Source organism: Hypanus sabinus, chromosome 9 (genome assembly GCF_030144855.1).
Source record: "Hypanus sabinus isolate sHypSab1 chromosome 9, sHypSab1.hap1, whole genome shotgun sequence".
Classification (NCBI taxonomy): Eukaryota; Metazoa; Chordata; class Chondrichthyes; order Myliobatiformes; family Dasyatidae; genus Hypanus; species Hypanus sabinus.
In genome coordinates, this window is record NC_082714.1 from 158394832 (window position 1) to 158420413 (window position 25582).

The 25582-nt window shown below is 43.7% G+C and overlaps 1 protein-coding gene across 6 annotated transcripts in view; it reads right to left on the reverse strand.

Moving 5' to 3' along the window:
• rbck1 (RanBP-type and C3HC4-type zinc finger containing 1) overlaps positions 1-25582 on the reverse strand; it is a 61361-nt gene that overhangs the window by 2398 nt on the left and 33381 nt on the right. For all 6 annotated transcript variants that reach the window (XM_059980941.1, XM_059980947.1, XM_059980946.1 and 3 more), the window contains 8 exons: positions 25256-25454; positions 23986-24089; positions 19182-19355; positions 14807-14967; positions 11910-12021; positions 10653-10832; positions 8105-8203; positions 1373-1516 (listed from right to left, as the gene is read on the reverse strand). In XM_059980941.1, coding sequence (XP_059836924.1) covers positions 1373-1516; positions 8105-8203; positions 10653-10832; positions 11910-12021; positions 14807-14967; positions 19182-19355; positions 23986-24089; positions 25256-25454 — 1173 coding nt within the window. The remainder of the gene's footprint in view (positions 1-1372; positions 1517-8104; positions 8204-10652; positions 10833-11909; positions 12022-14806; positions 14968-19181; positions 19356-23985; positions 24090-25255; positions 25455-25582) is intronic.

Genomic DNA, 25582 nt, shown 5'->3' on the forward strand with positions numbered 1-25582 from the left:
GCCTTTGACAAAGTGCCACACATGAGGCTGCTTAATAAGCTACAAGCCCATGCTATTACAAGAAAGATTCTAGCATGGATAAAGCAGTGGCTGATTGGAAGAGTCAAAGAGTGGGAATAGATAGAGCCTTTTCTGGCTGGCTGCCAGTGACTAGTGGTGTTCCACAGGGATCTGTATTGATCCTCTTTACATTGTGTATCAATGATTTGAATGATAGAATTGATAGCTTTGTTGCAAAATTAGCAGACAATAGGAAGATAGCACAGGTAGTTTTGAGGAAATAGAGAGGCTTCGACTAGGAGAATGAGCAAAGAAGTAGATGATGGAAAACAATGTCAGGAAGTGAATGTTCATGCACATTGGTAGGAGAAATGAAAGGTTTGACTAAGTTCTAAATGGAGAGAAAGCACAAAAATAAAACTGAGGTGCAAAGGGATTTGGGAGTCCTTGTGCAGGATTCCCTAAGGGTTAATTTGCAGGTTGACTTGGTGGTGAGGAAAGCAAACACAATGTTAGCGTTCATTTCAAGAAGGCTATAATATAAAATCAAGCATGTTATATTGAGATTTTTATAAAGTATCGGTGAGGCCTTACTTGAAGTACTGTGTGCAGTTCTGGGCCATTTATCTTAGAAAGGATGTGCTGAAACTAGAGAGGGTTCAAAGGAGGTTCACAAAAATGATTCCAGGATTAAGCGGCTTGTCATATGAAGAGTATTTGATGGCATTGGGCCTGTATTCACTGGAATTAGAAATATTTGAGGGGTGGCCTAATTGAATGGTGAAAGGCCCTGTCAGAGTGGATGTGGAGAGGATGTTTCATATGGTGGGAGTGTCTTAAGACCAGAGGATGGAGCCTCAGAATAGGGGGGGCATCCTTTTCGAATGGAGATGAGGAGGAATTTCTTTAGCCAGAGAGTGGTGAATTTGTGGAATTTGTTGCCATAGGCAGCTGTGGAGGTCAAGTATATGTATATATCTAAGGCAGAGGTTAATAGATTTGTGGTTGGTCAGGGCATGAAGGGATGGGGGGGTTCGGGGGGAAGGCAGGAGATTGGGGCTGAGGGGGAAAAATGGATCGGTCATGTTGAAATGGTGGGGCAGACTCAATGGGCTGAGCGGCCTGGTTCTGCTCTTGTATCTTAAGGTCTCATAGTACAGGGACATCCTGTTATCATGAGGCTCTGCCCTCAGAATCTGACCCTCCCACTGGTAGGTTTCTATGAGATCCCCCATCCTTCTAAAGCAAGCTTGACAGTGTTAAGAAAGAGAAGGCTTTCAGGTTAAATAAAGGAAGTCAGTAAGATGTTTACATGAAGTTTACTTATAAAATAATTATGGCTAAATTTTGTTTAAAAATATTGACACTGTACCAGAGGTCCCCAGCGAGGTCCTTTCGTCACCCAGCAGATTTCTGTTTTGCACATACTGCAGCGTATCCAGTCACATCCATCCTTCTTCTGCAGTATAATTTTGCATTTAGGACAATTCATAGCCTCCCCCTGATCCAGAAGTCTCTGTAAGGAAATAACGACCAGTCAAATGATGCAACCTGAATTCGTATGTTTGAATTGAATTGATTATTACTTCCATCTTTCATATACTTGAGGAGTAAAAATCTTTACGTTATATCTCCGTCTAGATGTGCAATTTATAATAAATAGTATGTACAACAGGACAGTCAATATAACATCAGTATGAATTAATTTAGTCTGATGGCCTGCTGTTAGAAGCTGTTCCAGACAGAGCCTGTTGGTCTTGGCTGCAGTATTGCTTTCCGGATGGTAGCAGCTGAAACAATGTGGTTGAGGTGACTCGGGGTCCCCAATGATCCTTCGAGCCTATTTTACGCTCCTGTCTTTGTAAATGTCCTGAATAGCAGGAAGTTCACATCCACAGATGCACTGGGCTGTCCGCACCACTCTCTGCAGAGTCCTGCGATTGAGGGAGGTACAGTTCCCATACCAGGCAGTGATGCAGCCAGTCAGGATGCTCTCAATTGTGCCCCTATAGAAAGTTCTTGGGAATTGGGGGCCCATACCAAACTTCTTCAACCGTTTGAGGTGAAAGAGGTGCTGTTGTGCTTTTTTCACCACACAGCCGGTATGTACAAACCACATGAGGTCCTCGGTGATGTTTATGCTGAGGAACTTGAAGCTGTTCACCCTTTCAACCCCAGATCATTGATGTCCTGTAACCGACCTTTCCAACTTCTCCAACCAAGCACCAGGTTCAATTGCCTCGATGTGCGTTGGTGCCCGGACTCTGCCACCTTGACTCGGCCTGTATCCGACCTGTAGCACATCCACTTCAAGGTGTGTTCAGAGATGCTCTTCTACGCACCACTGCTATAACATGCGGTTATTTCAGTTACTGTCACGTTCCTGTTTGTCTGAACCAGTCTGGCCCTTCTCCTCTGAACTCTCATTAACAAGGCATTTTCACCCACAGAAACGCTGCTCACTGGATGCTTTTTCTTGCTTTTCCACACCATTCTCTGTAAACCTTAAGAGACTATTGTACATGAAAATTCCACCTCACCTGGCACCAACAATCATCCCACTGTCAAAGTCACTTAGATCACATTTCTTCCCCATTCTGATTTTTGTTCTCAAAACCAACCGAATCTCTTGACCATGTCTGCATGCTTTTATGCATCATGTTGCTGCACCTGATTGGCTGATTTGCATTAATGAGCAAGTGTACGGGTGTACCTAATAAAGTGGCCACAGAGTGCAAATCACCGTATACTCCTCTGAGATTCATTTCCTTGCAGGTATTCATCGTAGGACAAAGAAATACAATGGAATCATTGATAAAGTACACAAAGTCAAACAACTAGTGTGCAAATAAGACAAACTGTGCCAACTCAAAAAAATCTATGATAAATAATATTGAGAACACAAGTTGTATAGTTCTTGAAAATGAGGCCATTGGTTGTGGAACAAGTTCAGTGTTGAAGTGAGTTAAGTTGGTTCAGGAGCCTTAAAGGCAATTTTCCAGGTCCAGTGGCATGGAAATAAGACGATTGGGCACCTTCCATTGTCATTACAGTCGACCCTCCTTATCCATGGGCGATTGGCTCCGGGAACCCCACGGATTCCAAAAAACGCGGATGCTCAAGTCGCTTATTTAACCAGTCTCAGTGTGGTGGTCTTTAGGACCCAACGGAACCCCGGACTTTACTTAACCTGTCTTAGTCTGATGAACATTAGGACCCGGCGCAGCTCTGAATCCGCAGTGTTTCTGTTCACAAAAATAATCACGATCACCATTGAAAATAAAGTGCAAGTAATAAAGTGATCAGAAAGAGGTGAAACGCCATCAGTCATCGGAAAAGCGTTAGGCTACAGTCAGTCAACGATTGGAACAATTTTAATGGAGCGTGTGAAAGGCCCTGCCCCGATGAAAGCTACAATTATTACTAAGCAACGCAATGGTTTAATTAATGAAATACAGACATTTCTTAAGTGTTTTATTTGCATAGAAAGGTAAAATATATACTATATACAAAGACAAAGGTTGGACTAACTGACGCTAAATAATACCGGATGTACTTCAAATCCGACTTATAAAGACAGACTCAGGAACGGTACTCGCTCATAACCCGGGGACTGCCTGTACTTCTAAATCATCTCTAGATTACTTATAATACCTAATACAATGTAAATACTATGTAACTAGTTGTTATACTGCATTGTTTAGGGAATAATGACAAGAAAAAATAGTCTGTACATACTCAAACAATGAGTGCTGGAGAGAGAACTTCCGGCGTTTTCCCGATCCACAGTTGGTTGAATCCGCGCATGTGGAACCCGCGGATAAGGAGGGACATCTTTCTCCAGCTCCACACTGAGGTCTTGGTTGGATTGATCTTTGCTGGGAACCTCCCTCTTGATCTTTGTGCACAGTGACTCTACTAAGAGCCAAGTGCCCGATGAACAAAATTTCAGACAGCATCGCTTCGTGATCTCAGGAACTCACAAGCCTCTCCAGCACGGTAACTATCCTCAGCTAAGGACCACAGCCGAGCTTTCCCCATACATTTTCTTATTGGGTAAACTTCAGAGTCAGTTAACTCTGCTGCAACAAAGCTCCAGTGTTGTCTGGGCAGAATGTACACATTTTCCCAGTGACCCTGTAGGCTTCCCTCCACGTCCCCAAGACGTGTGGCTTTTATAGATTATCTGGCTGCTGTTAATTATAAAGAGTAGATTTATTTGTCACATGTATATTGAAACCTTGCAATAAATTGGGTGGTAGGAAGCTCATGTTATGTGACAGAGAAAAGATTAAAGGAAATAAGTAAGGGAATGGGACTCACGGGGTTACCAACAGCTGGCGTAGAGTAACTGGGCTGAATGGTGTGTGTTGTAAGAGACAACAAGGGTCTGGGAAAAGGAATCAATTCCTAAGAACAGCAGGAACTCCCAATGCAACAATATCCAACATCAGCATCGTTTTAATGGGGTACGATGAGTAGAGGCATAGATCGAGTGACTAGCCAGACTTTTCCCCAAGGCGGAAATGGGGCAGAAGGTGATTTGAAGAAAGTACGGGGGGGGGGGGAGAATGTCAGAGGTAGGGCTTTTTTTTCCTTACACAGAAAACAGTGCTGAGCATATGGAATACGCTGCCAAAGGTGCTGGAGGCAGATATATTAGAGTCTTAGATAGGCACACAGTTCATAGAAAAATGGAGGAGTAGGTGTGATGGAAGGGTTAGATTGATCTTAGAGTAGGTTAAAAGGTGGGTACAACATTTGGGCCGTAGGGTCTGTACTGTGCTGTAATGTTCCATGTTCCTACATTGCTTCCCAGGAAACCAAAAGAAAATTTCACAGCAAGGTACAAATACATTACTGAAAATCAGATTAACACCAAGTTCTGTGGTGTCTCAGGAGGAGAAGGGTTTAGAAAACAGGAGCCTAGCAACTCAATAGCTAAAGATACAGTTGCTATTATCACTCCAATTAAAACTGGGATTCTACAGCATGTCAGAATCATTGGTTCTCAAAATTAATGCATATGCTCCAAGACCTCCTGGTGCAATAAGATCCCCAACCTCCTCACTTGCAGACCCCAGTAAGTTTGGATCGGCGTCGATCTTCATCAGCACAGGTGTTCCCCAAGGCTGAGTGCAGAGCCCCCTGCTCTACTTGCTCCATACTTCAAGTCTGCTGATGATACCACTGGCGGAGGCCGAATCAAAGGTGGTGATGAACCAGCATATAGGAGGGAGGTTGAAAATCTGGCTGAGTGGTGCCACAACAATCACCTCTCACTCAATGTCAGCAAGGCCAAGGAGCTGATTATCGACTTCATGAGGAAACCAGGAACCCATGAGCTAGTCCTCATTGGAGGATCAGAGGTGGAGAGGGTTAGCAACTTTAAATTCCTTGATGTTAACATTTCAGAGCAGTTGTCCCAGGCCCACCATGCAAGAACAATTACAAAGAAAGCATGGCAGTGCCTCTTCTTCCTTAGGAGTTTGCAAGGATTCAGCATGGCTTTGAAAACTCAGACTAACTTCTATAGATGTATGATGGAGAGCACATTGACTGGCTGCATCGCAGCCTGGTATGGAAACACCAATGCCCTTGAATGGAAAATCCTACAAAAAGTACTGGATACAGCCCAGTCCATCACAAGTAAAGTCCTCCCCACCAATGAGCACATCTATACTGAGTGTTGTTGCAGGAAAACAGCATCCATCATCAGAAACCCACCCCCAAGAGGTCACGCTCTCTTCTCGCTGCTGCCATCAGGAAGGGGGTACAGGAGCCTCAGGACTCACAATGCCAGGTTCAGGAACAGTTATGACTCCTCAGTCATCAGGCTCTTGAACCAGAGGGATAACTTCACTTGCCCCATCACTGAACTGTCCCAACAAACTATGGAGTCACTTTCAAGCACTGTTCATCTCATATTCCCAATATTAATTACTCATTTACTTTCTTCATGCATTTGCACAGTTTATTGTATTTTGCACATAGACTGTTTGTCCACCATGTGTGCAGTTTTTCATTGATGCTATTATGTTACTTTGCATTGACTGTGAATACCTGCAAGAAAATGAATCTCAGGGTAGTATATGGTGACATTTATGTAATTTACTTTGAACATCACTGGACTATTACTCCTGCCTGCTACATCATGGACAATCCCTCTCATTGTGGAGCAGCTTCAAGTTCCTGGGTGTCAAGATCTCTGAGGATCTAACCTGGTCCCAACACATTGATGTAGTCATAAAGAAGGCAAAGCAGCAGCTATACTTTATTAGGAGTTTGAAGAGATTTGGCATGTCAACAAATACGCTCAAAAACATCTATAGTTGTACCATGGAGAGCATTCTGACAGGCTGCATCACTGTCTGGTATGGAGGGGCTACTGCAAAGGACCGAAAGAAGCTGCAGAAGGTCGTAAATCTAGTCAGCTCCAGCATTAGCTTACAAAGTACCCAGGACATCTTTAGGAAGCGGTGTTTCAGAAAGACAGCGTCCATTATTACAGACCTCCAGCACCCAGGGCATGCACTTTTCTCACTGTTACCATCAGGTAGGAGGTACAGAAGCCTGAAGGCACACACACAGCAATTCAGGAACAACTTCTTCCCCTCTGTCATCCGATTCCTAAATGGATTTTGAAGCTTTGGATACTACCTCACTTTTTTATTATACAGCATTTCTGTTTTGCACATTTTTTAAATAATCTATTCAATATACATAATTGATTTACCTGTTTATGTTTTATTTTATTTTTTTTCTCTCTCTCTCTGCTAGTTTATGTTTTGCATTGAACTGCTGCTGCTAAGTTAACAAATTTCACGTCACATGCTGGTGATAATTAATCTGAATCTGATTTCTCCGCATACAAGCTAAAATTCAATTGACAAAAGAAGTTGGAAACAAGAAACAAAATGCGACGAGGTGGATGAAATACAAAATGGTGTACTCATAGACATGTAGGCTAAACATTTCAACATGTAATCTCAATCCAATTTTACTTGACAAGGTAGCTTTCGGAGATTTTATAATGTTAACAGGAGCCATATAATAGCAATTTTTTTTGTCCAAGTGGCTCTTTAAGGAGTTAGTGGGGATAAGCAGAGACAAGCTCCCTCTACCTATTACGTGCTCCCTGTGGTGTGCATCTCAAATAACTTCTGACAACCAAGTCCAGCTCCTGGCCCTCACGTGCAGCTTAGCTAATAAGCCCAGTGTAACCTTTTATTTGACAAGAGAAGGGGCAAAGGTGGGTTACAGGTGCCTTAAAACCAGTTGCTTTGGACACATGGGGCCTGTCAGCCATGGTTGGCAGCTCATCTAGGAGAAGGAAAACTCTGATCTTAAACCTCCGCTGCCTTGTTGCTATAGCCACTCATGGAAAAGGATTTGGGAGTAAACCCTGAGGAAAAATCCCTAAGCTTACATTGAACATAGAACATAGAATAGCACAGCACTTTACAAGCCCTTCAGCCCACAATGTTGTGCTGACCTTCAAACCCTGCCTCCCATATAACCCCCCACCTTAAATCCCTCCATATACCTGTCTAGTAGTCTCTTAAATTTCACTAGTGCATCTGCCTCCACCACTGACTCAGGCAGTGCATTCCACGCACCAACCACTCTCTGAGTGAAAAACCTTCCTTTAATATCTCCCTTGAACTTCCCTCCCCTTACCTTAGCCATGTCCCCTTGTACTGAGCAGTGGTGCCCTGGGGAAGAGGTGCTGGCTGTCCACTCTGTCTATTCCTCTTAATATCTTGTACACCTCTATCATGACTGGCAACTCCTGCAACCCCACTGGTACCAACTGTATCGATGTCTGCCGTGCCTCTGGATTCGTCAGCTGCGTGGAGAGGAGGAGCCTGCTGCATAGAGAACAGATTGCTCTTCATTTCATACTTGTCCAGCTTGTATATCATGGAGGCTGCTAAGATGCAACACGTATGGTCTACCCTGACCACAGGAGGACCTCAAATTTTGTCTGAGCTGAGACGTTTTCCCCTACCCACCCTTAATCAATGAATTTGGGGACTCAAAGCTTTAAAAAATAATAATAATCCTTAGTCAGGAAATGACCTTGAAATGATAAATGCATTACCTTGAGCATCTGCGCAGTTTGTTTTGCAGCTTCATTAACTTCAGCTTGAATTTTGAGGTCGTCTTGGTATTCCTTGCAATTTACCCCTTCATGTATAGCCTATGCAAATAAGCAGAAAAGATATTCTTAGGAATACAGCACAGTAAACAATGAGCCTGCCCTGTCCAATTACACCCACGTGACTAAACCACCTACTAAACCCATACATCTTTGATAAAGAACATAACAGAATCAATGAAAAACTGCACACAAGACATGTTGCCTTCCAGTCTGACCTTACTCCTCTGACCTCGCTCATTAACAAGGCATTTTCGCCCACAGAACTGCAGCTCACTGGAAGCATTTTTTGTTACTCACAACATTCTCTGTAAACTCTAGAGACTGTTGTGTGTGAAAATCCCAGATCTGCCGTTTCCAAGATACTCTAACCACTCTGTCAAAGATCTTATTTCTTCCCCATTACGATGTCCGGCCTGAACAAATGAACCTCTTGACCATTCCTGCACTGAGTTGCTGCCACACTGACTGACTGATAAGATACTTGCATTAATGAGCAGGTGTACTGTGGCCACTGAGTGTTTAAAAAAAAAGGACCTAATGTTTTCCTGGGGCACGTGACGAATAAACTTCCCTCGGGCTTCCAGCCGGGTACAGGTATTGATTATAAGCAATGTTTCAATGACAAACTCTGCCACCTTCACCAGGGATGATGCCTAGTCTGGTGGTACTGTATATATATCCTCTTGTTTGAGATTCTCTGAACTAGCAGAAAATCTCAGCATCAATCCTGTCATGCCCTCTAAAGGTCTTGCACGTAAGATCTCCTAAACTCCAAATCAGATAGATCTAATTTCTTAAGACACTGGTGACAGGCTACCGCTCTCATCCCAGGACTTAGCCCCAGGAATATTTCTTAACAATGGCACCGTACCACTTCTCAGACAAGGGGAGCAGAACAGAACAGTACTCCAGGTGAGGTCTCACCAGCATTCTGTACAACTGTAATAATGGTTCCCTATTTCTGGAATGCGAGAAGAAACTGGAGGAAACCCACATGGTCAGGGGAAGAAAGTACAAACTCCGTATGGACAGTGCAGGAATTGAACCTCTTGCAATATAGGCCAGCATGCCCTTTGCCTTCCTAGCCACTGGTTATGCCTGTCTGCTAACTGTGCGACCAGTTAGACCTGCACTCTAACGCCGTTCAAAGATTCAAAGTACATTTATTATCAAAGTATGTATAAGTTATAATCACAAAATACTCTGCAGATGCTGGGGTCAAAGAACATGCACAATGTGCTGGAGGAAGTCAGCAGGTCGGGCAGCATCCGTGAAAACAAACAGTCAACGTTTCGGGCCGAGACCCTTCGTCAGGACTGAAGAAGGAGGGGACAGGGGTCCTATAAAGAACATGGTGGAAGGGTGGAAGGTGCCAGGTGGAAAACCAATAAGGGGAAAGATCAAGGCGTGGGGGAGGGGAAGCAGGGAGGGGATAGGCAGGAGAGGTGAATAAGGAATGTAAGGGGAAAGCACTATAGGTAGTAGGAGGAGGCAGAATCATGAGGGAGGTGATAGGCAGCTGGAGGAGGAGGCAGAGGGAAACTGGGATGGGGGAGGGAATTACCAGAAGTTGGAGAATTCAATGTTCATACCAAGAGGCTGGAGGCTACCCAGACGGTAGATGAGGTGTTGCTCCTCCAACCTGAGTTTGGCCTCATCATGGCAGTAGAGGAGGCCATGTATGGACATATCCAAATGGGAATGTGAAGGAGAGCTGAAGTGAGTGGGAACCGGGAGATTCTGTCTGTTGTGGCGGTCAGAACATAGGTGCTCGATGAAGCGGTCGCCCAATCTGCGTCAGGTCTCGCCAATGTAGAGGAGGCCGCACCGGATGCAAAAGATGACCTCAACAGATTCACAAGTGAAGTGTTGCCTCACCTGGAAGGACTTTTTGGGGCCCTCAGTGGTGGTAAGAGAGGAGGTGTAGGGACAGGTGTAGCACTTACCCTTGCATGGATAAGTGCCAGGTGGGAGATCTGTGGGGAGGGATGTGTGGACCAGGGAGTAGTGGAGGGATCGTTCCCTCCACAACTCACTGGTCCACATGTCCCTCCCCATGGATCTTATTGACACCACACAGCTCATAGACACTAAGGCCAGGGCAGCTGGAGCAGGACACAGCCCAAGGAGAGTGGGGGTAAAACGTAACAGAACAGAACAGGCCCCAACCCTCACCTCCAGACCCAACACCCTGCTATTGTCTTCCTCTGTACTACCTTGATGCACTGTGTACGAACAGCAGCTGAGACAAGCTTTTCACTGTACCTTGGTACATATGGCAATAATAAACCAATTCTAACTCTTCAACCATCAGTTTTGGTCTTGAGACCCTCAATTGACTTGGTTTTATGTCGAGAGAGAAATCCAGCTGTCAGTGACCCATAAGCTGCAAAAACCAATGTTCTTTGCTGAACATGTTGATGTACACATGAGAAATAAAGCTACTCTTTAATTGCTCTGAAAACCCTCCGGAGTAAGTCCTACCCACCTTGCAGACCAGGCAGTTGTTTTTCATACAGAGGGGGCAGTGAAATTCATTGACGTCGTCTTCATAGATACACCAGCCCCTGCAGTCAGGGGTTTTGCAGTGGTAACTGTTCTCACTGCTGTTCTCGGCAATCGCTAAGCTTTTGTCGAGGTAGATGCGATACTCCTCCGCTGATAGGAGCTGTGCGGAAACACATCAAAGGCAGAGTTAGAACCAGAAGGGCAGCTCTCTCTTTATTCAGGGATACAGCACGATAACCGGTCTTTCCTGCCCAACAAGCCCACGCCACCCAATTAAGACCAGAGGACATCGGAGCCTATCGAGTCCTTTCTGATTGCACCCATATGATCAATTAACCAGCTAAACCGTATATCTTTTGAATGCAGGAGGAAACCCACACAGTCATGGGGAGAACGTACAAACGCCTTATGGTGAGAATTGAACTCGGGTCACCAGCACTACAACGATGTTATGCCAACCGCCATGTTACTGTGCCACCACTATTTTAAAATAGTGACACAGAATTTACAGCCTTGATCAGGGGTTCTCAGCCTAGGGTCCACAGGCCCCTCGGTTACTGGACTTAAAAATAATTGGGAACCTGTGATCTAGAAAGAAACCGCAGGGTAAAACAAAATCTGCTGTTGCTAGTGTTAGCACTCTGCCTCACAAACCCAATTAAAAGCACGCCCAGTTCAAAGTAAATTTATTATCAAAGTCACCATATAAAACCCTGAGATTCTTCTTGCGGGCATTCACAGTAGATACAAAGAAAAACAATAGAATCATGAAAAACTTCATACAAATGGATGAACAACCAGTGTGAAAGAGATGAAAAACTGTGCAAGTGCAAAAAGAAAAACTAATAATTATTATTATAATAAATAAGTAAATAAATATTACTGACAGCATGAGTTGTAAGGTCCTTGGAAGAGAGTCCTTGGGTTGTGGAATCAGGTGAGTGGGTGAAGTGAGCAGCTTTGGAGTTTCAGATCCCACAGGGTGCCACGCAGGACCCTGGGTCCAAGAGGCCTTTGTTCTGAGTTCCTTCCTGGTGTGCAGGAGGTGCAGAGCAGGAGCTGGCTCTATTCAGCAAAACGCAGGCCATTGAGATGGCAGCCTGCAAGGAACGTCCCCGCCTTCCTAGTCCCTTCTTGCCAAAAAAGGAGGTAATTAACAAACCAACGTGCTCCCAGACCAGAGATAGTTGGATTGTTCTTGAGGTAAAGCACAAGGTAGGAGGTGAAGAGAACTCACGTATTTTATCTCGCGTTCAAGGATCTTGCTATCGCAAGAATAATACTCGTTCATAAATGGACACGCCACGTCAGCCTCCATGCTGTTCAAGATCGTTCCTTTCAGGCAGTCTCTGGAAGTAGTGACATTGGTGTCAATAAAATTCACTCCGTTTTTCTACTCCCAACCTCCTCCCTCAGAATTAGGATCTGAATCATGTTTATCATCACTGACCTGCAGAAGGATGTTGCCATGTTGAGGACCTGAGTTGGAGGAAAAGGTTGAAAAGGGTAGCACTTTATTCCCTGGAGTGTAGGAGGACAGCACGGTAGCTTAATGGTTAGCACAGTGGTTTATAGTACCAGCAACCTGGGTTCAACTCCCAATGCCGCCTGTAGGGAGTTTGCACGTTCTCCTCCAGTCCAAAAACCTACAGATTGGTAGGTTAAGTGGGCATTATAAATTGTCTCTTGATTAGGCCAGGATTAAATTTGGGGATTTCTGGGTGGCATGGCTCGAAAAACCATATTCTTTATTTACTGAGATACACCACACCACCCGCAACCCGATTTCACCCTAGCCTAATCGCGGGACAATTTACAATGACCTACTAACTGCTATGTCTTTGGACTGCGGGAGGAAATCTGAGCACCCGGAGGAAACACACGCATTCCACAGGGAGGACGTACAAACTGGGACAGAACTCTAAACTTTGATGCCCAGAGCTGTAATAGCGGCAGGCTAACTGTTACGCTACCACAGTAGTATCCGATAGAAGTATACAAAATTACGAGGGGTATAGAGAGGGTAAATGCAAGTAGGCTTTTTTCCACCAAGAGACAAGAACTAGAGGTCATAGGTTAAGGGGTGAAAGGAGAAATATTTAAGGTGAACCTGAATGAGAACTTCTGCACTCTGAGTGTGGTGTGAGTGTAGACCGAGCTGCCAGCTGAAGTGGTGGATGCCGGTTTGATAGCAATATTAAAGAGAAGTGCATAGTGTGGAGGGCTATGGTCCAGGAGCAGGTCAATGGAATGATGCAGAATAACAGTTTAGCATGGATTAGATGGGCTGAAGGGCCTGTTTCAGTTCTGTAGTGCTCTATGATTCCATCCCTTGTTTCCAGGAGTATAGCAATAATCAAAATACACGTTCAAATCCCACCAAGGCAGCGGGGGGGGGTGATCAGTGAGATAAAAAATATATTCCACCTTTGTCAGGACTTTTCCTCTTGCCGCAGCTGACAGAACGCTCCACTTCTGCTTTTATCCCTCCTCCCGGTTAAAGGATATATTGTGCTCCTCTGCTTCACCCCTTCCAACCCCCTCCCCACCTGCCTCTGCATTTCACTGGGTTGCCCCTTGCAGCTTCTCTCACCTTCGTGAGACTCCAGCCTCTTCTCCTTCACTAACTTTCCTAATGCAACTGAACCATTCTCTCTCTCCCTCCCACGCCCCCCCCATCTGATGAAGGGAGGGCCTTTGACCCAAAGTTACCTCTCAGCGGCCACTTCATCGGGTATATCTGTACACCTGCTTGTTAATGCAAATCAGCTAATCATGTGGCAGCAACTCATTACAAAAGCACACAAACGTGGTCAAAAGGTTCAGTTGTTGTTCGGACTAAACCTCAGAATGGGGAAGAAATGTGATCTAAGTGACTTTGACAGTGGAATGATTGTTGGTGCCAGACGGGGTGGTTTGAGTATCTCAGAAACTGCTGATCTCCTGGGATTTTCACGCACAGTCTCGAGTTTACAGAGAATGGTGTGAAAAATGAAAAAACATCCAGTGAGCAGCAATTCTGTGGGTGAAAACACCTTGTTAATGAGGGACGCCAGAGGAGAACAGCCAGCCTGGCTCAAGCTGACAGGAAGGTGACTAACTCAGGTAACTACACGTTACAACAGTGGTGTGCAGAAGAGCATCTTTGAATGCACATCACGTCGAACCTTGAAGACCACACCAGATTCCACCTCTGTATCTAATAAAATAACCACCGAGTGTAAATGACTAGATAGAGAAAGTATCAGAATGGGAATGAAATTAGTGTTGGAGGTTTTCAGGATAGAGAGTGATGTCTAAAACAACATAGCGCCTCTATGAGAGTGTTAATTCTCTACATGTTTCGATGTCGGTGCTTAGTGCTGGGAGAGGGACTGACTTTCTTTCTATAAGTTTGTTTGGACAAGTACCTGGACAGAAGGGGTATATGGGCCAAATGTAGGCAAATTCAAGATACAACACTGTTTATTGTCATTAGTCAGTAGACAAGTGTAAAAGAGAGGAAAATGATTGCTACTCCCGATTTGACGCAGCATAAAAAAACACAATAAATATAAATGATTTATCTTAGCCTTTATACAAGAACTGATTATCTGTACACACAGTGACACTAAGACCATGAGACACAAGAGCAGAATTAGGCCATTCAGCCCATTGAGTCTGCTCTGCCATTCCATCATGGCTGATCCCAGATCCCACTCATCCCCATATACCACCATATCCTTTGCTGCCCTGATCAGGAAACTATCAACTTCCGCCTTAAATATAACCACAGACTTGGCCTCTACCGCAGTTTACCACCGATTCACTACTTTCTGGCTAAAAAACAAAAATCCTCCCTACCTCTATTTTAAAAGGTTGCCCCTCAATTTTGACGCTGTACCCTCTAGTTCTGGATAACCCACCACAGGAAACATACTCTCCACATCCACCCTATCTTTTCAACATTCTTTCAACATTCAGTAGGTTTCAGAGAGATTTCTACCCACCCCCCAACATTCTTCTAAATTTTGTGCGTGCTGTACTGCAAAAGAGATTGGTGTTATCTGATAGCCAAGTACTCTGCCACACTGTTCAGTATTGTGCCCTCTTACACCCTCTCCGATCTGTAATGCAACAAAAGGTTTCTCTTACTTGCAGAAGGAATGCAGGCACTCTCGAAGAGTAACTCCCTCCCCGTGCTCCAACGAAGTGTAACAAATTGGGCAATCAAACTCCTCACTTGCTGAGACCAGGTTCTGATCATCTGTTTCCAACATCTGCTGGTAATTCTTCTGCCGCTCGAGAACCATCGACTGAGAAATAAAAACAACTGAGTTATAGGGAAAGGGGAAGGTTGAGTAGGTGAGGACTTTATTCTTTGGAGTGTAGGAGATCGCGGGGAGATTTGAGAGAGGGGTATAGACAGGGTAAATGCAATCAGGCTTTTTCCACTGAGGTTGGGCGAGACTTGAACTAGAGGTCATGGCTTAAGGAGGAAAGGTGAAATATTTAAGGGCAACATGAGGGGGAGCTTTGTCACTCAGAGGGTGGTGAGAGTGTGGAACGAGCTGCCAGCACAAGTGGCAGAAGCTGATTCGATTTCAACATCTCAAAGGTTCATAAAGGCTCATTTTATTATCAAAGTATGTACACTGTACAATCTGAGATTAGTCTTCTCCAGATAGCGACGAAATACATGAAAACCATGGAATTCGCTGAAAGAAGACATCAAAGCCCCTCCCACAGGGAAGAGAAAAAGCAGCAAAACTCGCAAACCCCAACCCCCACCTCCAATCCCTCCCTTGCACAAAAAAAGATCGCCCACCCAAACATGGCAGATAAAACATCAAACCCCTCTCACACAAAAAAAACAGGGATAATAACATGAACATCAAATCTACAAGCCCTCCCTCTTCCAAAAAAAAATTGCCCACCCGCCAATCGACAACAAGAAAGAAAACACAGAAAACTGAAGGAGACCAATATTAACTACAGTCCACACCAATAGTCACGTGTCTCAGAATTCCAAAAATGCCCTCCATCAGCATCGCGGAGATCAACAGCTCGAACTCAGTCCTTCCGTGGGGCCTTCATTCACTGAGGCAAGCCCTCCCATGGGAGCGACCTGAAGCCCAATGTGGCCTCCTGTTAGGAGCGACCTCCATCCTGAACAATGAAGAGTGACTGCCGACCCGGCCTCCTCAGAATTCGCCTCGATGTTTCAATCTTTCTCAGTGCTTCGATTGGTGAGAAATGGAGTCGATTATGGCCCCACGCCTCGTCTCTAATCTTCTGTTCGAGGCAGCTCGTGTTTGACGTCCTCTCCTGGAATTTTCTTGGGGACAGCAGAGCGCTAGATCACTCAATTGAACTCCAAACTGCAAGTCACAGGCCCCAACAGTTTCCAAAACACAATTAAGATAAAAAGGCGCAGAAAAAGTGAAATAATTGACTATCTGGAAGATGTCACCTGAGGAATCGTTATTCGCTGGTGCCACCTTGGGCACCTTGGAAATTTGGGTGGATACACAGATGCGGGGGGGGGGGGGGTGTATGGTGGACTCTGGTCTGGGTACAGGTCGATTGGACTGGACAGAATAATAGTTTGGCATGGACTAGATGGACTGAAGGGCCTGTTTCTGTGCTGTAGTGACAAAATGACCCCATGTGGATTCTTGTCACTGCAGTCCATGTCCCTCAGACGATCACATTTCAAATACCAAACAAGGCCACAACAGCCACTGACTGCCGTCGGCAACATTGAACAGCAGAGTCATAGAACACCAAAACACCAGAATAGGCCCTTTGGCCCAAATAGTTATAACAAACTGCTATTCTGCCTATCCCCATCGACCTGTACTTGTACCACAGCCCTCCATACCCCTCCTATCCACACAATTATCCAAATTTCTCTTAAATGCTGAAATCAAACCCACTGACAGCTCGTTCCACACTCCCACCAGCTCTGAGCGAAAAGGTTCCAATTCAATATTTCACCTTTCACTTTTAACGTATGACCTCTAGTTTTAGTTATAACTCAACTCGGTTCAAAGTGTCTTTCTGCATTTTCTCTCTCCACACCACTGATAACGGGAACAGACCATTTGGCCAACAATGGCTGTACTGAACACAATGCTAGATTGAACTAAATCCTTTCTGTCTGCACATAAGCCATATCCCTCCATTCCCTGTATACTTGTGTCTATTCAAAAACTTCCTAAACATGACTATTGTATCTGCATCCATCACTCACCCGGCAGCCTGTAGCAAACACCCACCGCTCTCTGTGTAAAAATACTTCTTTCATCCATCTTCTTTCAAATGTCCCTCCTCATCTTAACCTTCACATATTGTTCATATTCTTTACCATCACAGTATAATCCTGGTCAATTTTGACCAAGCCCAAGAATCCCCTCATAACAAGTGTCTATACCAAATTTTGAACCACAGATCTATTTAGAATGTATAAATAGCCTATCTGACATTAATAAATAGGTGATTAATCCTTAGTTAATGTTTCAGAGATCTAAAATCCGTTTCAATAGATACGGGTCAAATTTGACCCGGAACAGCCTCAACGTACAAAAATTTGTAGCACCTGTACAAAAGTATAAAATTTTTAAATATTTTCATCTTTGCACATTTTGGGTCACTTTAGGAAAAGTCATCAAATTTCGGCTAAAAAATGACATTTAGGGGATTTTTACTGCTGTCAAATGTCAAAATGGGTCAATACATGTCTTCCAGTAGTTGATATTTTCACCCTGGGGGTAAGAGTCTAGCTGTCTAACCTATCTATGCTAGTAATTTTATAGGTCTCCCCTTTGTCTCTGACAAGAGAAAACAAAAAGTTTGTTTATATTCTCTAATCCAGAGAGCATCCTGGTAAATCCCTTTGCTGCCCTCTCCAAAGCCTCAATATCTTTACTGTAATGGCGGCAACCAGAAGTGCACGCATATTCCAAATCAAACTCAAAGTAAATCCTTTATAATGCTGCTGCTAGGATGCATTGGGGCACATCACTGGCGGTGTAACCTGGGTTTATCAGGTGTTTCTGGTCTTTCAACATCAGACACCCTTGCCCAGGTGACCCAGCCAGAGTTGATCAGGCCCCAGCAGCATTGCTCTACGGGTCACACCTCCTGATCCATGGCCATCTGAAGGCTCGCTCAGCAGCCTCTGTGATGGCTCTGATGGCTCTTTCCTTTGCAGCCCCGTAATGCCAAGGAGAGTAGATTTTGCGCAGTACATATATGCCAAATATACTACTTTGAGATTCTTTTTCTTGCAGACATTTATGGGTAAACAAAGATCACGACCGAATCTATGAAAAAAAAACTACATAAATAAAGACTGACAAACAATCACGGTGCAATAGGTGGCAAATAATTTAAAAAGGTAAGGAATACTGAGGACAAGAGATCTGGAGAGTCCTTGAGAGCGAGTCTGTAGATTGTGGAGTTGTTTCAGCATTGAGGTGAGTGAAGTTATCCAAGCCATTTTAGAGAGCGGATGGTTGTAGGGTAATAACTGTCCCTGAACCTGAACCTGGTTCTGTACCTTCTGCCCAATGGTAGTAGCGAGAAGTGACCATAACCTGGATGATGGATGCAGCTTTCTTGTGACTGTGCTCACTGGTGGGGAGGGCTTTGCCTCTGAAGGACTGGGCTGTGTCCACCATGTTCTGTCACCTTTTCTATTCCTCGATATTGGTGTTGCCATATTAGGCCATTGTTGTTCACATCTTTAATTTTCTTTACACAGGCTATAACCCCACTGGGTTCAAGAATAGTTATAACCCTACAGGGTTCAAGAATAGTTATAACCCTACAACCATCAGGCTCCTGAACTGGCTTGGATAACTTCACTGACTGCAACTCTGAACTGATTCAAACACCTACAGGTTATCAAGGACTTTTTACAACTCATGCTCTCAGTGTTACTTTTTTTTATTTTCAGTTTGTCTTCTATTTCACATTGCTTGTTTATCAGTCTTTATTTACGTATAGACTTTTGTAAATTCTATTGTATTTACTTTTTGTTTCCTGTAAATGCCTCAAGAAAACAAGTCTATTGACGGTGTTAAACGGGAATCTCTGGTGCCAGGCAGGGTGATTTGAGTATCTCAGAAACTGCTGATCTCCTGGGATTGTCATGCACAACAGTCTCTAGAGTTTACAGAGAATGGTGCAAAAAACAGAAAAAAAACATCCAGTGAGTGGCAGTTCTGGGGACGAAAACACCTCATTAATGAGAGAGGGTCAGAGGAGAATGGTCAGACTGGTTCAAGCTGACAGGAAGGCAACAGTAACTCAAGTAACAGCACCCTACAACAGTAGTGTGGAGAAGAGCATCTCTGAACACATCAAACCTTAAAGTTGATGGGCTACAGCAGCAGGAGACAACAGGTGCCACTCCTGTACCTAATAAAGTGGCCACTAAGTGTATATCTACTTTGATAATTAATTAACTTTGAACCTGAAGGCAAAAAGCTAAATGGAACAGCAGTTATCAAAAGAACCCTACTTTTTCATATTGTTCGAAAGCTGCTTCTTCCTCTTTCATCCTCTGCAGTTCTTCCTGATCAGGTTTGTAGGTGTTGGGAACCTGGTAGTCATCCGGCCTGGCCGTGCTGCACATCTCGCACCCCGGACGAGTTGGTTTATTGACATATGTGCATCCTGGACACTCCCAGCCAATCTAACAGGAAGGATAATAAAAAGAAATACATTTCTTCTTGAGGTTCTACTTTCCCTGTATTAAAATAAACAATTTTTCTGACACTCTGCAATATGAAGTCATAATATCATCATCACTGTGCGCCACATCGAATGATCACGGTATTTCCATGACCATGATTACTCTTGGCAATTTTTTTTCCACGAAGTGGTTTGCCATTGCCTTTTCTGGGCAGGGTCTTTACAAGACAGGTGACCCCAGTCGTTATCAATACTCTTCAGACATTGTCTGCCTGGGGTCAGTGGTCGCATAACCAGGACTTGTGATCTGCACCGGCTGCTCGTATGACCATCCACCATCTGCTCCCATGGCTTCACATGATCCTGATCGAGGGGCTCAGCAGATGGTACACCTTGCCCACTGGGAGCCTGCTGGCTAGAGGAGGGAAAGAGCTCCTTACACCTCCCTCGGTAGAGATGTAGACATCAAAGTCATAGTGACACACACAAAATGCTGGAAGAACTCTGCAGGTCGGATAGCATCTATAGAAAATAAACAGTTAATGTTTTAGGCCAAAACCCTTCATCAGGGCATGAGTACTGTGCCACACTGTTCTATGTTCTATTTAAATGTATCAAGTCAGGCATTCGTGTCTCAGTCCCCACACTAATACTGCAGAGAGTGTACACTGGTATAGTTCCCTCCACCATCAAGCTCATCTACAAGAAGGCAACATCCACCATCAGGGACTCCTGGCCTCAGTTGCAAGAAAAAGTTAGTGAACTCTTTGCAATTACCTGGTTTTCAGCATTAATTGCTCATAAAACGTGGTCTGGTCTTCATCTAAACCACAATCATAAACAAATACAATCCACCCAAACTAATAAAACACAAACAGTTGTATTTCTTCTTATCAATACTAAGTACACCATTTTTTTAAAAGAAAATCACAGTCTAGGTTTAAAAGACTATGTGAACCTTTGGTTAAATTCCTTCTACAAAAGCTATTTGGAGTCAGGTGACCCAATCAACAAGATGAGATTGAAGGTGTGGGTTGTAGAGGAAAAAAGACACACAAAGTCAGGTTACTGACAGCCTGCACTTCTCGAGAAAGATCTGTTTATGTGAACCATGCCTCGATAAAACAACTCTCAGAGGACGTTAGAAGAAGAATTGTAGAGAAGCATGAAGCTGGAAAAGGCTACAAAAGCATTTCTAAAGACCCAAGTATTCACAGTTAAGAGAAATTCTCTGCAAATGGAGGAAATTTTGTACTGTTGCTACTCTCCCTCGGAGTGGGTGTTCTGCAAAGATCGTACCAAGAGCACAATGTGCAATGCCGTAAGTGGTGGAAAAGAACCCAGGGGTAACAGCAAACGAACTACAGATATCTCTGGAACTTGCGAAAGTATTCACTAAAGAAAAACACTGAAAGAGAATGGTATTCATAGAAGGACACCATAGGTGAAACCACTGCTCTCCAAAAAAACACATTACTGCACATCTCAAGTTTACAAAAGGCCACCCAGATATTCCACTACGCTTCTGGGACAATGTTCCGTAGACAGATGAGACAAAAGTTGAACTTTTTGGTAGAAATGCACACCGCTATGTTTGGAGGAAAAAGGGCACTGCGCACTAACACCAAAACCTCATCCCATCTGTGAAGCATGGTGGAAGGAGCGTCATGGTTTGGGGCTGATTTGCTGCCTCAGGGCCTGGACAGCTTGCAATCATTGAGGGAACAATGAATTCAAAATTGTATCAGTACATTTTACAGGAGAATATGAGGGTAACAGTTCATCACCTGAAGGAATCTTAATAGAAGTTGGATGATGCAACATGACTATGATCCAAAACACAGGAGTAAATCAACAACAGACTGGTTTAAAAAGAAGAAATTTGTGTTTCAGAATGGCCAAGTCACGAGTCCAGATCTTAATCCAATTGAGATGCTGTGGCATGACCAGAAGAGGGCTCTTCATGCAAGTTATCACAGAAATATTGATGAACTGAAACAGTTTTGTATGGAGGAATGGTCTAAAATTCCTCCTCACCACTGTGTAAGTCTGATCAGCAACTACAGGAAACGTTTGGTGAGGAGTCCATAAGTCAAGACAAAAATGGGTAAGTGATTTGAATATTAAAATTAAAGAGACAAATTGGTCAAGACTATGTCTTGATAGTATGACAAATACAATAAATGTTCAGTTAAAATTAGTGCAATATAATTTTTTACATCAACTATATATTACACCACAAAAAATAAATAAATTAAACCCAAATTTATCCGATCAGTGTTTCCAATGTAAACAAGAAATCAGTACATTTTTACATTCTACTTGGTCTTGTTCTAAAATTCAACCTTTTTGGACAAATTTAAGAGTTTTATTGGAACAAATTATTGGAACACAACTTACACATAATCCAATATTATTTTTATTAGGTGACATTGAAGGGATAAAATCGAAACCCAAATTGAATAAATATCAGAAAGAATTTATAAAAATTGCACTGGCAGTAGCCAAAAAGGCTATTGCAGTTACTTGGAAATCGGATGCATACGTAAGTATAGATCGTTGGAAGAATGAAATTTACAGCTGTATTCCACTTAAAAAAATTACTTATAATTTAAGAGATAAATATGAAACATTTTTGAAAATTTGGCGCCCTTATTTACAAAAGACAGGATTAAATATATAGGTGCTCCGAAGATAAAATAATTGGTTATTTGGGGAAAGAAATAAATATATACTAAAGTTATTACGAACTCCATGGAGCATGTGGGGATCTCCCGATATCCAGGTATTCTTTCTTTCTTTTTTTTTCTATAGGGATGCTAGGGGGGAGGGGTTAAGGGGAGGGGGGAAGGGTATTTTTTTTTACATATTTTTTCTTTCTGTAATTATTTGAAAACTCAATAAAAAAAAGTTTTTTAAAAAAAAGGAAACATTTGGTGGAGGTTATTGCTCCTAAAGGCAGTTCTACCAGTTATTAAATACAAGGGTTCACAAACTTTTTCCAGCCTGGACCGTGAATGATTAAACAATGTATTCAATAAAGATATGAGAAGTACAATTGTGTGTTATTAGTTTAGGCATACTTTCTTTGTCTATTCTAGTGACTTAGATGAAGATCAGTCCACATTTTATGAGTAATTAGTGCTCACAAACTTTTTCTTGCAACTGTAGCTCTCACTGCCATGAAGGACATCTGCAAGAAGGCAACATCTGTAATTAGGGACCCCCACCCAGAACATGCCTACTTCTCATTGTGCCATCAGCAGGAAAACGCAACCAGGAATGGGCTCGGGGGAGCTGGGAGAAGGAATAACTGAGGCCAAGGAAGCAGGGCTAACGTCACGGGACCTCTCATCAGAATTTAATCAAGGATCACAGGTCAACTTTATTCATCATATACACTTACACGTAGTAGGAATTTGCTTCATATTAGTCAGGGTGCAGCATACAATAAAACATCAATTATAAAGTATAAATAATTATATAAAAATAATCTAAGTACAGGTATGGAATGTACAAAATGCATAAATACAGCATACTGTATATTTACAATGATCATTATAAAAGTGTCTTAAGGAGTTTACAGTGCAGTGACTGAGGCAATAGATTGAGGGGGAATGGTTGATCAGAATAATTGCCTAGGAGAAGCAACTTTTAAGACAGTGTGACCCTGATTATCATGATGACACGAATATCACCCTGCGTGGCCACTTTCAGGGAACTATGGACTTGAGCCCACTAAGGTCCCTCTGTTCATCAATATTCTTGCGTCCTCTCCAAGGACAGTCGGGCACGACGAGGGGCGGAACGGTGCTTTACAGTACCGGTGACCTGAGTTCAATTCCAGCTCAAGTCAAGTCACTTTTACTGTCATTTCGACCATAACTGCTGGTACAGTGCATAGTAAAAATGAGACAATGTTTTTCAGGACCATGGTGTTACATGACACTGAACAAAAACTAGACTGAACTACGTAAAAAACACAGAGAAAGCTACACTAGACTACAGACCTACACTGGACTGCGCAAAGTGCACAAAAACAGTGCAGGCATTACAATAAATAATAAACAGGACAGTAGGGCAAGGTGTCAGTCCAGGCTCTGGGTATTGAGGAGTCTGATGGCTTGGGGGAAGAAACTGTTACATTGTCTGGTCGTGAGAGCCCGAATGCTTCGGAGCCTTTTCCCAGACGGCAGGAGGGAGAAGAGTTTATACGAGGGGTGCATGGGGTCCTTCATAATGCTGTTTCCTTTGCGGATGCAGTGTGTAGTGTAAATGTCTGTGATGGCAGGAAGAGAGAGACCCCGATGATCTTCTCAGCTGACCTCACTATCCGCTGCAGGGTCTTGTGATCCGAGATGGTGCAATTTCCGAACCAGGCAGTGATGCAGCTGCTGCAGCCTTTAAGGAGAGTGCACATTCTCCTCGTGATTGTGTGGTTTTCCTCTGGGTGCTCTGGTTTCCTCCCACAATCCAAAGACATAACAATTGGCAAGTTAATTGGTCGTTGTAAATTGTCCTGTGCTTAGGTCAGGATTAAATCAGGGGATTACTGGGTAGTGTGGTTTGAAGGGCCCATTCTGCTAGGGAGAGGCTCCACTTAACACAAATGCACAAAAATTTGGACCCACCTGAGGCACTGCTTTTGCCAAACACTGTCCTTCATTCAATGGTGCTCTGGTGCCACGTGCTTCCAACACTGGGAGAAGCTGCTCCTTATTTCGTCTTGGTTCATCTGTATCCAGAGGGAAAAAATGGTGCATTTTAGCATTCCACAATCATTCTGCAGTTGAATCCGTAAACCATTCATGAATCTAAGTTTGCTTTTTTGTTTGTGCTACAAAGCTTGCAATCACTGATCAGAGTTCAATTCTCAGCACTGTCTATAAGGAATTTGTACATTCTCCCTGTAACTATGACCACTGATCGGGGTTCAATTCTCACCACCACCCATAAGGAGCTCATATATTCTCCCTGTAACTATGATCACCGATCAGGGTTCAATTCTCACCACCACCCATAAGGAGCTCATATATTCTCCCTGTAACTATGATCACCGATCAGGGTTCAATTCTCACCACCGTCCCTAAGGAGTTCGTATGTTCTCCCTGTAACTACACAGTTTTCTCTGGGTGCTACAGTTTAGCTCCACATTGCAAAGATGTTTGGGTTAAGGTTAGTGAGTTGGAGGCATACTTCGCTGGTGCCAGAAGCCTGCTGATACTTGCGGGTTGCCCCCAGACAACCTGCGGACTGTGTTGATCATTGACTCAATGATGAGTTTCGCTGTATGTTTTTAAATTTCAATGTACATGTGACAAATGAGTCTGAATCTTAAATCTAAAAATCTTTCATTACAAAGCAGAGAATCCCCCTCACACAGGACAGAGAGTATTTGGGATTAAGTTTCACAGACATTCCTCAGGGAAGGATTATCTACTGGTTTTTCCCAATCTGGCCAGACTCATCTGCGTACTTATCTTTTAATCACCCCATGAAATGGCCTCACAAGGGGCATATAGGGATGAGCAACAAAAGTCAGCAACAGTCCCAGCACGTCTGTGAAAGGAGGAGGGTTGGGCATCAGACTAGCAACCCCATTCAGTAAAAACCGGGAGCTACAGAAATGCCAACAGAGGCTCCAAAGACCTCATTCCCGAGAGAGGAAGAATCTTTGAAGATGGGCTGCACCAGAGGACAACTTGTACAACTGGCCCAGGACAGAGGGCTCTGACGAGGTGCTCTCGGCAGCCTATGCTGAAGTAGGGGTGATGGGCTTCAGAAGAACAAATAACATCATGGTCACATCCTATGAACGAGGAACGAAGGGCAATTCCCCACCCGTAGTCTCAACAGTAGAGGTATTTTGAGAGGTAGAAGTGCTGAGACCCTCTTACTCACCAGTAACCAGCAGCGGTGCTTCTGCTGGAAGCAGCACAGGGTCATTCTGTGTGACCTGCTTGGCTGATAAGAGGTACAGGTAGGCCGTATCCCCGTCCTTTTTAATGCCATGGGAGGAGAGAGTTTCGTGGTCCTTCGCCAGGCGCTGTGCAATGATCCACTGTTGCAGTTTAGGACTGAAACTGTAGTCTTTATGCATCTTTTCAGACAACAGAAAGAGGAAACTGTCAAAGAGTTACAGAGCACCAAAACAGACCCTTCAGCCTTCAAAGATTACCCATATATACTAACCCCATTTACCAGGACTGGTCTGAAAGCCTTCCCTGC